The sequence below is a fragment of the Propithecus coquereli genome, unplaced genomic scaffold, assembly GCF_000956105.1.
Source record: "Propithecus coquereli isolate 6110/MARCELLA unplaced genomic scaffold, Pcoq_1.0 Scaffold232, whole genome shotgun sequence".
NCBI classification, from domain to species: domain Eukaryota; kingdom Metazoa; phylum Chordata; class Mammalia; order Primates; family Indriidae; genus Propithecus; species Propithecus coquereli.
The window spans coordinates 1,002,970-1,018,251 of NW_012147864.1; the positions used below are offsets into that span (position 1 = coordinate 1,002,970).

Sequence of the window (15,282 nt, forward strand, 5' to 3'; positions counted from 1 at the left end):
TTGTGAATTGCGCTGCCATAAACGTTAGAGTGCAGGTGTCTTTTTTTATAGAATGTCTTTTTTTCCTTTGGGTAGATGCCCAGTAGTGGGATTGCTGGATCAAATGATAGGTCTACTTTTAGTTCTTTGAGATATCTCCGTGCTTCTTTCCATAGAGGTTGTACTAGTTTGCAGTCCCACCATTCTTCTAACTGAAGTATCACAAGAATGGAAAAACAAATACCATATGTACTCACTATTAAATTACAACTAATCATCAACACCTATGTACACATATGGAAATAACATTCATTGGAAATCATTTAGGAGGGAGGGGGGAGGAGGGGATGGGTAAATTCACACCTAACGGGTACAATGCACACTATCTGGGGAATGGGTGCACTTATAACTTTAGCTCAAATGACACAAAAGCAGTTTATGTAACCAAAACATTTGTAGCTCTGTAATATTCTGAAATTAAAAAAAAAAAGCAATCCGCATACTGGGAGATTTGCCTCTAACATTTGCAGGTCCCAGCAAGAAAGCAAATAGAGATCTACACACAATATGTTTAAATATCTACAGGTTATAAGTTAAGGTAACAAACTATTAAGTAAAATATGTTCTATCTGTAAGGACAAATGAAAATTAAAAAAAAACAAAATGACAGTCTGCCTTCCAGATCATACTACCTATAATCTGCGTCCAGACTTCTCTACGCAGTAAGATTCCAGGTTTTCTCTCTGGTATTGAATGCAAATTTGGGAGCAAATTTATGTTGCCTTTATCTAAAACTCATTTAAAAGAGACATCCTACTAACTCAGTGATCCACAGGCTGGAACCACGTGGCAGTGGTTGAGAGCATATAGACAAATCAGGAGAGTGGCCCAGGGTTGGATAGAAGTCAGGGTTTAACACAGAAGCCTCCTGAGAAAGAATCCCAAGATCTACAGTGGAAGTAGAAAAAACAACCTATCTCTTTTAGGCCAGTAGTTTCATAATTTCCACATTATAGTTGAGTAGTAGGATCATAGCATACAGAAACAATGGAGGCATGGTAGTAATTGACAATAAGAGTAAAGAATAGTCATTAAATGTGTATCATGTTTCAGGAACTGCACTGAATGCTTCGCCTGCATTATACTGTTTAATTGCCTCCAAACCCCTTTGAGTTAAATACTTTTATGACCCACATTTTGGAGAATGGGACGGAAGGCTTAGACCTCGTAAGTCGTTTGCTGACTCCTGAAGTGGAGTTTCCCACCACAAGGCCACACTGCACCAGCACACAAATAAAAGATGAAACTAAAAAGCCCCAATATTTCTTTAGAGTTAAAGCTAGAAAGAAAAACAAAAACTGTGTATACACTGGTTGCCAAATGTTTTTAAATAATCCAAAATAAGGAAAATGTCTCTGCAGTGCTGGACCATCCTTTTATTACATGGGGTCCTCAAGACACAGCTGATTACTTGCAGACAATTAAAACTACTGTGAGCTTTTGATCTGCACAATCTCTTACAAATCTGCAGATACTGGATTTTGATAATGTAGCTCCTGTCATTGTGAATCTCATCCTTACGTCTTCCCATGCTCTTCAAAACACCATTAACTTATAATTGTTCATTTTTTTATTTCCATGATTGCAATTCATTTGGTCTTTATGACTGTGCCCTTATTCTTAAGCCCTTAGAGGAGCACTTCACTGATCTTTTCTAACATACATTATGTGTTGACACATGAGTCTTAGTGGAAAAAAATTGCTTTAGTTTGAGCTTTTAAAAACTAACAAAAAAAAGCAATGGAATATCTCAATTCAGTTTTTAGTGATGTTCTAAATGATCTGACAATAATGGCACAGTTATGGTAATTTATATAAAGGATGCAAGTAAAATGAAGAACGTTAGACTTTCCTGCTCGCCTTTCAGAAACACAGGTTCGGTCCCCTCCACTTCCCATACCACCCATTCTCTTTCTCACAGCAGCAATGTGGTGGCTCCATCTTTAGCATCCTCACCTCCAGCCAGCTGAACTGAGTTTTGAACAATAAACAGAGTTTATGAGATAAGAAGAAAATGGCATTCCAATTGAGTCGTGTGTACAGTGTACAGCAGTGGCATGAAGGAAATCATCAAAAATGGAGTGGGGAATGAATGCTGATAGGAGATGAGGCTATGTTAGGTAGGTGGGGACCAAATTTTGAGGGCTTTTTAATGCCATCTGAAGGAATCTGAGCAGGTACTTAGGTAATGGCAAACCATTGGGAACCTGTTTTCCTTCTGTATTCAGGTACTTCGTACGCTTCCTTCTTCTGTCACCATTTAGGTTGGAAAACAAAGCTAGCCATACCTTTTTAACTTTTTCCACATCCATTCCATCCATTTCGCAGCCTGAGTCTATGGTTCTGTGTGTGTGAAATTGCTCTTTGGCAGAAGAAAGCCATGACCGATTCAAAAGAAGCCTAACTGAGTGGAACTTTTGAGGACTTTTTTTAAGCAATTGAAAAATACAAACAAAAATAAAAAAACCTTCAGGAGAAAAAATACACGTCAGCTGCTGAAGCCGAGAGTGTTCATTTTTTATTCCTGTACAATTTTCCTCTATCCTTTTTTTTAAAAGCTGGACTTGTTTTATGTACAAACACTTGACTTCAAATCAACTAAGTTCCCAGAATATTTTACCTTTTCAGTACCTTCTACTTTCATAATAAGGGCTTCCACTTCAAAGAAAATTGCTCTATAGAGTTTTACCACATTATCCAATCAAAAGTGTGTATGCCTCTCCCAAGGCAAGGAACACTGTCTGTTACTACTGGCCCACATGCTGAGGGACCCACAGAAACGTGACAGACTTTGTAGAACCTGCACAGTAGACAAAGTAAAATCCTGTCAGCAGACCTAATGAACTTGGAATGTGTTCTGTCCCTCTAATAAATACTGGTTTTATTCTGTGGGGAGCGCTGCATGTTGTTTGTAGTAAGTGTTTGTCATTTTACTTGTTGAAGTTGTGAGCAGTAGAAAACCAGATGAGGATGTGGTTGTGATGAGGATGCACTAAATGGAGACTCTTTCAAATTATTCATCAAAATCAGGAGTTGTGTCCCACCACTTCTCAAACACAAAAATACCAAAATCAAGACTGGTGGATGGCTACCAGGCTTCATGAAGTCTGGAGGTCTTAATATTAATCACTTTAATTTTACTATACAATTAAGTGATGATGGATTTAAATGTATTTATAGTACAATTTGAAAATCCTGGGGTAAAATGGATTCAAGGTAAATCATCACACATTCTAATTAACGTTTGCTTGGTCTTAGGAGCACGGCATTCCTACGGACATGGGCTACGCGGTGTCCCCTCATCATTCAGGAGTCTACCCGGTACACGTTCAGCTTTACGAGGCCTGGAAGAAGGTTTGGAATATTAAAATCACCAGCACTGAAGAATATCCACATCTGAAACCAGCTAGATACCGGAGGGGCTTTATCCACAAAAACATCATGGTGAGCTTTCTCTGGTATGCATAGGAGACAGGGCAACTAATTCTGCCAGATTTACACTCCTCATTTGAAGAAAGAAAAAACAAGAAGAACAAATGTTACAAGCATAACTGTAGGGAAGGCTGCATGCTGCAGGAAGCATATTTGTCATATCTAAGCAAAGGATGTTTTAATTAAAGTCACTTCTATTCTTCAAATATAACTAAAATTTTTTTTTTTTTTTTTTATTTTTTTTAGAGATAGGGTCTTTTTCTTTCATCCAGGCTGAGGTGCAATGGCCTAAAAATTTTTTTTTTTTTTTTACTGACACTACTGCTGGTAAGCAGACACTGATGTTAAAATACTAAGAAAATATTACATCTAACTTGAAGATAATTTTTAGTAACCATCATTTCTTTGAAAAGTTATTTAATATGTAAAACTAAAACTAACACCAACTCTCTCTCTGTTAACCTTTCACAAGGCAAACTGTGTTCTTCTCTTTACCATGCTAAGCTAAAAAAAAACTCAACTATTTGCAGCAAGAAGCCATATGCGAAGTCCTGCATAATCATTAACAGATAATAATGTGGAGTGCAAATGACAGATGATGTTAATTAAATCATTTATTGCCATTGTCTAATTCTCTCCAGGGCTTCCCTGTTTTGTTTTTCACAAGGTGGCAAATGTATATTGTCAAAATATGTACCTAATACTTTGTGAGACCTCTTAAAGTAAGTAATTAAATCCCACTTTTTCCCCAAATCAGAAAATCCAAAGAAAGTATGGTGAAGCTAGGAATGAGCCTCCTAATTTAGACTCGCACACTGGCAAGCGACACCACGAAAAAGAACACTAAGTGGTGAGCCGCCATCACACTCTGTCAAACTGACATGTGTGAAGAGATGTCTATCCTCTAGAATTAGGTGTAACTGACTTCTTTTCAGACAGTTTTCCAATGTCTGCAAAAATTACAGAGTGGATAATGACATTTAACTTGGATAAACTCCCATCTTGACTTTTCTCTCAATAAAAACTGTTATAAACACTAGATGGGGACATACTGGCCACATTTTATCGCAGTCTGCCCTTCCCATGTACTGAAAATGAATTCACTGTTCCTCAAGCTGCCAGCCTTCTGACCAAAGAGTTTAGAAAATCTGGGTTATATTTTTAATTTCTCCTGAAAACATATTTTATCTATATTATAAATGCATGAATCCTGCAGGTAATCAAGGCTCTAACAGATGTCCTGTTTTGATAGAACTACCCCTGTGGTTCTACTTTTGCAGCCATCCATGGAAACTCTCTATATTTGGTCTGTGGGCTCTTGGATGAGAATTTCCAAGTGAGAAATGTTCAGCAGACAGTTGATTACGCAATGAGAGAAGACAGGGCTAGAAGCTATCTGAATAGAGAAGCAAGTTGAGACCACAGGAGCCAATATGTCCTCCTAGGGAGGGATTGTAAAGAAAAAAGCGGGGAATTGAGGAGCAAATCTTAGGTCACGCTCATGTTTTGTTGTATGAGATGAGGGAAAATTTCTTTTGATGATTCATTCACAAACCAAACTCAAAAACCACATTATCTTCCCTTCAAACCAGCTATTAATCATGCTATTCTTATTTCAGCTCTGCAATTCAAACATCACACTGACCCCCACCACCACCACCACTGCCAATCAGTCTCTACGTTTCATCACTAATTTCTTTGTAGCTTTTTATTTCATTTCCCATAGCCGCCATCTTACTTCACTGTCTTAATTTTCGTGTGTTCACTGTGGCGCTGGTTTCCACTTTGTCTGTTCACATCTTCCATCCACTCCCCAATGCATAGACAGTGCCAACTTTTTAATCTTTCCAAATCACTGCCTTCGTCCTAGCCTTCCTAACTTTGATTAGTTCCAGTTGTTTCCACACCCCCTTAACATGCTCTTCAGAGACCTGAAAACAGCCTGGACCTTTCTATCTTCTCTTTCCCTGGAGCTTACACAGACTCACTCCAGCCAAAAGGGCCATAATAGTTTTGCTGTTTCCATGTCTTTGCCGTCCTTTGCACTGAATGACTTCTGGCTACTCTCTACCTATCTCTATTCCCTTTATCTTCAGTATCAAGTCACTTGTCTTATATAACTGAATGTAAAGCTCCTTAGTATATAGAAGCTCAATGCCTAACTCATACCCAGCCTGTAACTACTATTCTCCTCTGGATTCCTATTAATACAACATGCCATTTTTTAATTCCATTAGGAACAAAAAGCCAATTACATTTCACGGTGTTTGAGCCTTAACCAGAGTCTCTGGGCCTCCAGTTTTATTGCGTTTTCAAGTGGGCAATTTTTTATCCTCATTCAGTAAGGAACTGATGAAAAACCAGGACTCTCTACTCTAACCCCTGCTTGTTAAATGTGACTCTCTGCAGAGAGCCGGAGACCTCTAAGAAAATAGACTACACATCCTGACTATGCACTTACTGTTTTTAATGGAAACGCTCATGAGCAGAGATTACCGCTAATCCTGCTGACAAAGCTCTAGGTGGTCTTTACTGGGAGCCCCCAGAAGTGCTTATTGGCAGTCACTCCTGATTGAGGCCTTAGGCACAGGATATTGGCATCAGGTCCCACTGGCCAAGATGCTTGTTGACCATGGCTATCATAATCATCTCCCACTTACTGTCAGCAGCTGTCAGGTTTCCGGCGGTCATCAGTGTCTCAGAGTTTGAATTTGACAGTGTTGCATGCCCAGTCTGGAGGGCAGTCTGCAGCGGGATGCCTAAGTTCGTTCTCTAGCACCAGAGAGCTGGTTCAAGGAACACGCTCATTCTGCAGCACTAAACTTAAGAAGCGAGGCAGTGGAGTGTGACCCCAATCACTCCTGGTCATCTCCTCAGCCCCCTGTGGTGGTCCTGACTCTCCCAGGACTCAGTGATCCTCATACTCAACAGCAGGAGTGACCACCCAGGAACCTGGCACTTCTTCTTCATTGTGTTCAAATTCAAATAATTTAGGGAATAGACAAAACTCAAATTTCTTTTCACTTCTCTCTCCATTTTGCATAGAATCGGCACTAGCAAGTTCCAAGGATGGCTCTGTATGTATTCCATAATTTTCCCAGCAAGATATTCAAAACTGAACCCTGAAAGTGATTAAGAGTCACATACTTTTAAAATATAACAGTAACCTGACGTTGAACACATGTGGGCATTTTATTATTTGACTTTTGGGTCTTTCTCCTTACCTTGATACATCTCACATCCTTCAAGAGTAGAAGACATACATCTTTGTGTTTTTCACATGAAATAGCATGGAACTAGTATATAGAACTAGCACACTAGCATGGAATTGACTCTGTGCTATGTGTTACCATAGAGCCCATAACTAGTTCCACTAGCATAGAACTAACTCTATGCCTTGGGCTAGCATAGAGTTTAGAATAAGTATTTGTTAAGTAAATGAATAAATGTTACATAAGCCATTTATTCCAAATGCATTCCAAATTCTATTATTTCTAAAACATTACATTTCTAAAAATTGTTAGGAAATATATTTAATTCAGTTAGAATGTGTTTGCCTTTAGTTCTTTTTTGTCATTGATTTTCTACACAGCATTATGAAAATGCATAATGCTTTTAAACATAGACATCACCACAGCTAATATTCTTTTCTTTAAACTGAAGTTCTTTTAACTATTTCTTCAAAATAAAATAACTTCTAAGGATATAATTTTTAACAATTTACCAAAATAAATAGGATATATAGAGTTTTGACTTGCAGCAAAATGAGATGTATTGATTCAGCTGAGAATTATATTTTCTAAGAAAACTTTCCAAGGACTAGGTCAAAATTTATTATAATACAATTCAAACTAAAGAAAAAGGAACTAGTATGTTTATAGAGGGTTACAAAACATGGGAAGTTCTGGACAGGTAATACTTTGAAGGCACTTACTAAACCAAATGTGTTTTAAAAGTCAAGGTAGAAAAAATAAAGATGGATTTGCTTAGGAAAGTAAGCAGAAGACCTACCTGTGAAAGATTCTGTCACATTTGTAGCTCTGTGAAGTATATTCATTAATTTTCTTCTACTTCAGGTGGATAGTGACAAACACAGGTCACCGGGAAGTCATAATACAAGATTTAGATGAAGATTTTACCATCTTGCACAGCCTTCATTCACACCTTCTTTTAAAATTACATTCATATTTTATCAGGAAAGCTGTAAAAATTTGAAAAAATGGCCTTGTCATAAATGTGTATAATTGAAGAAAACAATAGATTCCATATAGAAAGGATGAAAAGAATACCTTTTCCTGAGAGACCTTTTGTCATTTTGTTTGTTGCACTTTCTAAAAATTGCTTATCAAATGGATAATCTCTTTCTCACTTTTGGAACTGGCAGGTTTCACACTTAGAATCTGGGGCAGCTACTGCGGCCTCTCAGACTACAGCAGATACTGTGATCTGTGTCTCAGATATTTGTTGTGATTTAAAATGTCACTTCTTAAGAAGCACGTTAGGTTGATAATTGACTTCATTTTCTAATGCATGTATTCAGCAGAATAGAATAGAATTCAGCAGAAAGTGTTAATCTTTAAATTTTTGCCTACTAGGATTACAATATAGCACAGACAATTCCAATATTTTTAAAGTCTCATTTTTACTTAACTATTTTTCCTATACTAGGCTTCATACTAGAAGTACTGACTTTATGATTTAAAGCAGATAAGTGGCTAAAGTAATTCAAAACCTCTTTTAGTTTTAAAATATTTCTTCCACTTTCTTCACTACTTCTTCTATACTAATATCACTCCATCTTTCCCAGAGTGTGAAGGATTGCCCCGGCCCTAGTTAGAGCTGAACAATGACACCAGCTCGTGCAGTATCTTCCACGAGAATAAAGCTAAGTTTGAACAAATAATTGGTTGAAAGGAGCTTTTTTCTTACTTATTAATTTTTCCTTCAGGTTCTTCCAAGACAAACCTGTGGGCTTTTCACTCACACAATTTTCTACAAAGAATACCCAGGAGGGCCCAAAGAGCTGGACAGGAGCATCCAAGGAGGTGAACTTTTCTTCACTGTGGTCCTCAACCCAGTAAGTACTTTGAATTATTCTCCAGATTAATAACGATCAAGGATAGAGTAAGTCAAAAATTACCCTGACAAAGAGGCTCGGGATTCGGCAGTCATCAGCCAAGTCCATATCAACTTCTGCTCTAAAACAGTAGTAAAAACTGAACGGAACCACGTCTAGAAAGTAGCAGTAACATGAGAAATTTATGGCAGAACCAAGGAAGTGTTCCAGCAGATTCTCCTTTGCACTGGAAAGTGATCAGAATTTAGAGATTCTTGCTTTTATGGAGAATAAGATTTTTCACCTATAAAACCCTCCTAGTTCCACCAGGGACCAGTATTTTTCATCTAGGCAACCATTACCTCTATTCTTTTTTTTCCTATTTAAAGTTAATGTGTAAGCACAGTGGTAGAGGAATGAGATAAGCAAATATAGTCATATTTTCTACATTTATGTTAAATCCTGTCTTACTAGGGCACAGCCTGAGGCAGAGCACCTATTTAATGGGGTACTCCTTTGCTTCTTAATACTTGGGTGTCCGCTCCACAGTGAACCATTTGTACATATTTATGCTTGAGGCAAGTATTAGGAAGTTGTGTAGAGAAAGAACTAATTGAAGTAAGGAGTATAAGAAAAAGGAGGGATTTTATTTCCCTTCAAAAATCACTAACATGAAAACTAAAGCTAAGTTTATTTATCAGGAGATGTGTGGGTTTGCCCCTGGCATTAGCAGCAATATTCACAATGAAAAAATGCAATTATTTCCAAATGTGAAAAAGTTTCTAACTGTAAAAAAAAATTGAATAAGATAGGGATAAGCAGAATACAATTTGAAAGACCCTTTTCTTGACCTTAAGTTTACAGGCCCTGCAAATAAAACTTGCAGATATTGTTCATCCTCTATTTGTATTCATGTGGATGTATTTATTTCTGCTTGTGTTCGTCTACTCTCCCTACTTTTTTAGCTACCAGAAAATGGGATAGAAGTAAGGGCAACTCATCTTTGGGTAAAATCTGCATGTATATTCAAAAATCAGGATACTTTGGAGTGGTGTGGCATTTGGCCTTGGAATGTTTATCAATCTTCAGATCCTCAAAATACAAATAACTCTTATTTATACATCAGAAATAATCTGAGTCTCCTAACTTACCTATTCTTTACAAATGGAAATATCTTTTGAGTCACCTTATGTAGCTTGCTTCTCTTTTTTCTCAATTCAACCAGTACAGTAATACACAGGCAGAAAGTATTAAACCAATGCCTGAGTATGAACTAATGAATCAGTTGAAATACTCTTAAAATGCTAACATTTTCACCAATAATTTTAAGACACGTTATCATCTGTAAAATTCTGATGTTTTATATTTTCTTAGCAATAGGATTATGAACAGATAATCATCTATTTGATTCTTTAAACCAGTAGTTGCTTTGGTGCTTAAAAAATTCCTGGTAGTATTGTTATTTCAGAATTTCTAAACCAAATGAGTTTCATGTAATATGGAAGAAATTCAAAATTACATCACTTATGTACAATGGATTTATGCTGAGAATTTCACCCATTTTGTGATAAGAAATATTGTCTTTCATTAATTAAAAACCAAATTATTTTCTTAATTAAAAAAAATCTTATAGTAAAGCTTACATTAATCTTGGACACTAATTGGACAAACTGAGCAAACTCGTTAGCAAACCTTACTGCTTTTCAAGTCTTTATCAATAATCTTTGCAATTTTATTTGTCTTGATGAGATTTATAGGGAACAAAAAGTAGGGGAAAATCTTCACAAAACTTGTCCTTTCTGGATTCAGAAAACTTTCAATGGATAATTACTTTCAGAAAAACACTGGGATTCCATGTAAATGAGAAATCTTGTCAGATACCACAAGATAGGCAAGGAATCCGGAACTAACTTTATCTGGTACACCAAACCCAATACCGGAAGCGACTCTACTTGCCTGGAGACATGTGGGTGGAAGCCTACGTCTAGGCTATCCCAAGGCTAGCTACAGGGAAGATTGCTATCATTAATCAGTGATGTCCGCTTTGTAGAACAGGGTAAGGAGAAGTGTGGATGTTTCCCATGAATTCTCCATCCTAAAAGTAAATGCCTGGATAAAGTTTGTGTTGAAATTGAGAAAGGCCCCGGTGCAGTGAGGCATGCTACTAATATAGCAGATGACATTCTTTATTAGGTCAGAACGAGAATGAGAAAACTTGATGGAATCAAAATATACATTAGCTGCAAGAAATATATGAATTTTGATCACAGTGTATTTGAAAGATAGCTGTTTTAAGTTTAAGTAATAATCCAGGCCTCAATTAGAAGTGCCATTTTTCTGAAAATGCCAAATGAGATTGTCATTTACTACAAAAGGTAGATGTGTATTGGAAACATGGCACTTAAATACATTCAATTACCTTTGAGTTGAAAATAAAAATAGAAGCAGGACTTTAATTAGTAAGGTTTTATATTTTTTCCCATAATATCAAGGTGTTTTGGTAACTTTTACCAGTATTGGAGTAAGAAGTGTCTCTCAGACTTAAACAGGATTAGATCACAGCAAAGATAAAGACTCGTTAAACAGAATAACTCTCTGGCCTGAAATGCTGTACTGTTACCAAAGTATTTTTCCTTGAAGAAGAAAGAAGTGTCAATTACGTGAATTGAATAAAAATAAAGAGTTACAAAGACAAACGTTAGCACTGTTGATGGAAGAGAAAGCCTTGGCCATCTCTAAATCAGTATTTCCAGCGTCACAGGCCTGGACACCTCTGATGTAGGTTGGATACAGAGGTTGTTTTGTTTGTTTTGTTTTTCAAAATATTAAGGGGGTACAAATGTTTCTTGCATGGATAGACAGACTATAATGCTGAAGTCAAAGTTTTCAGTGTCCACCACCAGGACAGTATTCATTGTACCTGATAGGTAAGTTTTTATCCCTCACCCCCACTACTCTCCCTGCTTCTTAGCTTCCAATGTCCTTTACGTCTTTTTGTGGCTGCGTGTACCCATCGTTTAGCTCCCGCTTATTAGTGAGAACATGTGGTATTTTTTTTTCCATTCCTGAGATACTTCACTTAGGATTATGGTCTCCAGTTCCATCCAATTGGATGCAGAGGTTTTGATTCATAGACTTTAAGGTTCAGATCGAGTTGGGAGGGAGACCCAACAGGCTATCTGAGCCTGGGACCATTAAGACTTTAAATCTTCTAATTCTACTTTTTCTGATTCTAAAATCAACTGGCAGTTTCGCCATTATGGTTTGCTTTCTTATATAGATCCTACTATAGGAAAAGAATACATTGGTAACTTGCTGAGACCATAATTTGCAATACAATTTTATAAATTTTCTTTTAATTGGTGAATAGTTCCCATGCAACCTGACTACCAGAAAAGGGCCCTCTAATTGTATAGGCAGTAATTATACAGTATTTCAGTTCCTCTCTAATTTACAATTCCTCATTTTAAACTAATAAATGAGATCCTGTTTTTATTTATTGGTTTCATGGGCTTTGCTAATTTGATTCTGCCTTTGAGAGCCTGTCAGGCTGAGGAACAGACCTGAAGTGTTTGTTGATTGATTCAGCATGGTAAGAATTACCCTGTGATGTACCGTGGGAGAGAACCACTGGAACCACCCCAGAGTCACTGTTAGCCACACACACACACACACACACACACACACACACACACACACACACACACGAAATCTCTATCCAAACAATATAATACACTCAGACACAAATATTCTTGATCAATTCACAATTCTACAGAGAACCCTCATATGTAGATATATTTTTTAATAGTGAGGAAGAGTCTACTAACTTTAGGTACCCATATAAAATAATATGTAAAAGGACACTAAGAACTAAAATTTATGAAGATGACAAAAAATGACCGCATCTGCCCTCAATAAATAAAATCCTATAAAATTTATGACATATATACTTGTACAAAAGGATACTGTGCTGAATGGAACAGTTCTGCTTTAGACAGGATTGTGTCTCTTGTGGGAGCCACATCATCATCCCTAATTCTCTGAACAAAGACATCACCTTTGGTTCAGTGTTCTCATTTCTAATCACAAGATGTTGTGAGTCTTTGCCTGTGTTCTTGCGAAATGAACAGACTAGGATTGAGTCACTGACAGTTGATACGTGTAGAACACTTTACCTCACTTCACCATGCCTGATGACAAAGTCAGTCCTTACTTTACTTGTTAATGCAAAGAAAACGTCGTGGATTGCCACGAGATTCATGCTCTTACCACGCTTTCTTGACTTCAAGTGGAGCAAATCCCCGACAGCAGAACAGTGTTATGATTCCCCATCAAACCATCAGCCATCCACAGAACTGTCCCTGAAAGCTAGATCTAAGTTGTGTTTACCTTATTAAAGAAAAAACATAAACATGGATGTGAAAAGAGCAAATGCCTCAAGCTAGGAGTGACACATGAGTGGATTACAATTAAAATAAAACAACACTCCCACAAGGAGAGAGGCTGTATAAGTAGAAATTAACCCACACTGAACTATAAAAAAAACTGTAATTTCATGTGTGTATGTAGTATGTGCTTATCTATAAATTTCATCTAAAAGGAAACAACTTTTTGTCCTGATGGGAAGTTTTATGTTTCTTTCTTTTCTTATTTACTAGTCCTGGAAAACACTCTGGTAACAGAAAACCCTTTGCTGAAAAATAAATCAATGGTAACAGTAACTTTAGACAGTAGAGAAGAAATTCCTGAGCATGTGTATAATGAGTGCCAGGCACTCGGTTAACACAAACCCAGACTCAGTGCGGCAGAACCCCCAGGGGAGAGTTTTGAGGCTCTGCACACTCGTCATGTGCTGAGGTGGCTCTTATGACCAAGCAAATTTGGGAAATCCTGCAAAGGAAGAAGATGTAGAAATAATTTTGGTAATCAAACATTTCTAAAAACTGCTGTAGAAATTGTGAACCTAGGATCAAAGTATCAGAATTGAAAATGACCCCAAATCTGCAGTGGGACTTAAAAAACCAACAAGAATTAATGTCTTTCTAAGTGACCAGAGAACTCTAGCTTGAACTGGATTTTAAAATAGAGTTAGCTCCTGTCTATCCTTTAAAACTTAGCTTAGGGGTCACCTTCCTTGGGAGACCTTCTCTCGTGTGATTTAGAGCCCCCCGCCCCCCATGTTCCTGTAGCATCCTCTGCAGACACTGAAAATGCTTATTACCCTGCATTGTAATTGTGGGTTTGCTATTACGCTATGTGCTTCGCGTGGCAGAGAATGAGTCTTCCATTTCTAAACTATCCCTTGTACCTATTAATGGTTTTTATTTAACATTTATTAAGGAAGAGAAACTGACTTTTCTAATGACCTAGTAAAAAAAAATAATAATAACAATGAATATTAAAAAGAAAGGAAATCTGAGTCTTGCTAAGATAATTCTCAAACCAAAAGCATAAGTAAAACTTTTGCTAAGTTGGGTGGGGATGAATTATGTGTTGTTATATACCATTCTTGCACATGTGTAATTGTCTTTCTGTACATAGACTTGTTTTTGTTAAGTTCTTCTGGTTTAAAGACTAGAGACTCACTCGAGTTACCTCACATGAGGGGTGAGTGGGACCCCAGAAAGCTGAACATTCAGGGATCATGGAACCTGGAGGGTGTTCTGAGTCCAAGGCAGCTCGAAAGTCCATGAAAGTGAGAATTGCTAATATTAATCTTCCCTTAGTGCTTTAACATGAACCCAACAGCTGCTTTTCATGTGTCTAACTTTCTCTTTTCTCTACTACTGACTACATATTCTCTACCTCAAAAGTGCTCCTTTAAAACTTAGCTTAGGGGTCACCCTCCTCAGGAGACCTCCTCTCCTGTGATTTAGAGGCCCCGCCCGTGTTCCTGTAGCATCCTCTGCAGACGCTGAAAGTGCTTATTACCCTGCATTGTAATTGTGGGTTTGCTATTACACTATGTGCTTCTGGTGGCAGAGAATGTGTCTTCCATTTCTGAACTATCCCTTGTACCTATTAATGGTTTTTATTTAACATTTATTAAGGAAGAGAAACTGACTCATGATCATCCCAATAGATTCAGAAAAAGCATTTGACAAAATTCAATACCTTCTTATGATAAAAACTCTGAACAAACTAAGAATAAAAGGAAATTATTTCAGCATAATAAAGGCCATATATGAAAAAATCTACAGCTAACATCATTCTCCATGGTAAAAACCTGAAAACTTTCCCTCTAAGATTAGGAACAAGGCAAGAATGCCCACTCTCATCATTTTTATTAAACATAGTCCTGGAAGGACTGACCAGAGCAATTAAACAAGAAGAAGAAAGGAAAGGCACCCAAGTCATAAAGGAAGAAGTAAAATTCTCTTTTTGCATATGACGTGATCTTTTGTGTAGAAAACCCTAAAGACTTCACAGACACACACACACATATACACGTAAATAATAATAAAAACCTGTTTAGAATTAATAAAGGTCCAGGATACAAAAACAACATACAAAAATAAGTTGCATTTCACTAACACCAAACTATCTTAAAAAAAAATTTAGGAAAACAGTCCCATTTACAATAGCATAAAATAGAATAAAAGACTTAGAAATAAACTTAACCAAGACAGTGAAAGACTTGTACACTAAAAACTATAAAATATTACCAAAAGAAATTAAAGTAGATACAAATAAATGAAAAGGTATCCTGTGTTTATAGATTAGAAGAGTAATATTGTTAAAGCATCCATATTACC

The 15,282-nt window shown here is 37.0% G+C and overlaps 1 protein-coding gene across 1 annotated transcript in view; it reads left to right on the top strand.

The window, feature by feature from the left end:
- The window catches only part of NDST3 (N-deacetylase/N-sulfotransferase (heparan glucosaminyl) 3), a 163,548-nt gene that overhangs the window by 96,991 nt on the left and 51,275 nt on the right, over positions 1-15,282 (top strand). The window contains exons 4-5 of the mRNA XM_012645372.1: positions 3,298-3,483; positions 8,420-8,548. Coding sequence (XP_012500826.1) covers positions 3,298-3,483; positions 8,420-8,548 — 315 coding nt within the window. The remainder of the gene's footprint in view (positions 1-3,297; positions 3,484-8,419; positions 8,549-15,282) is intronic.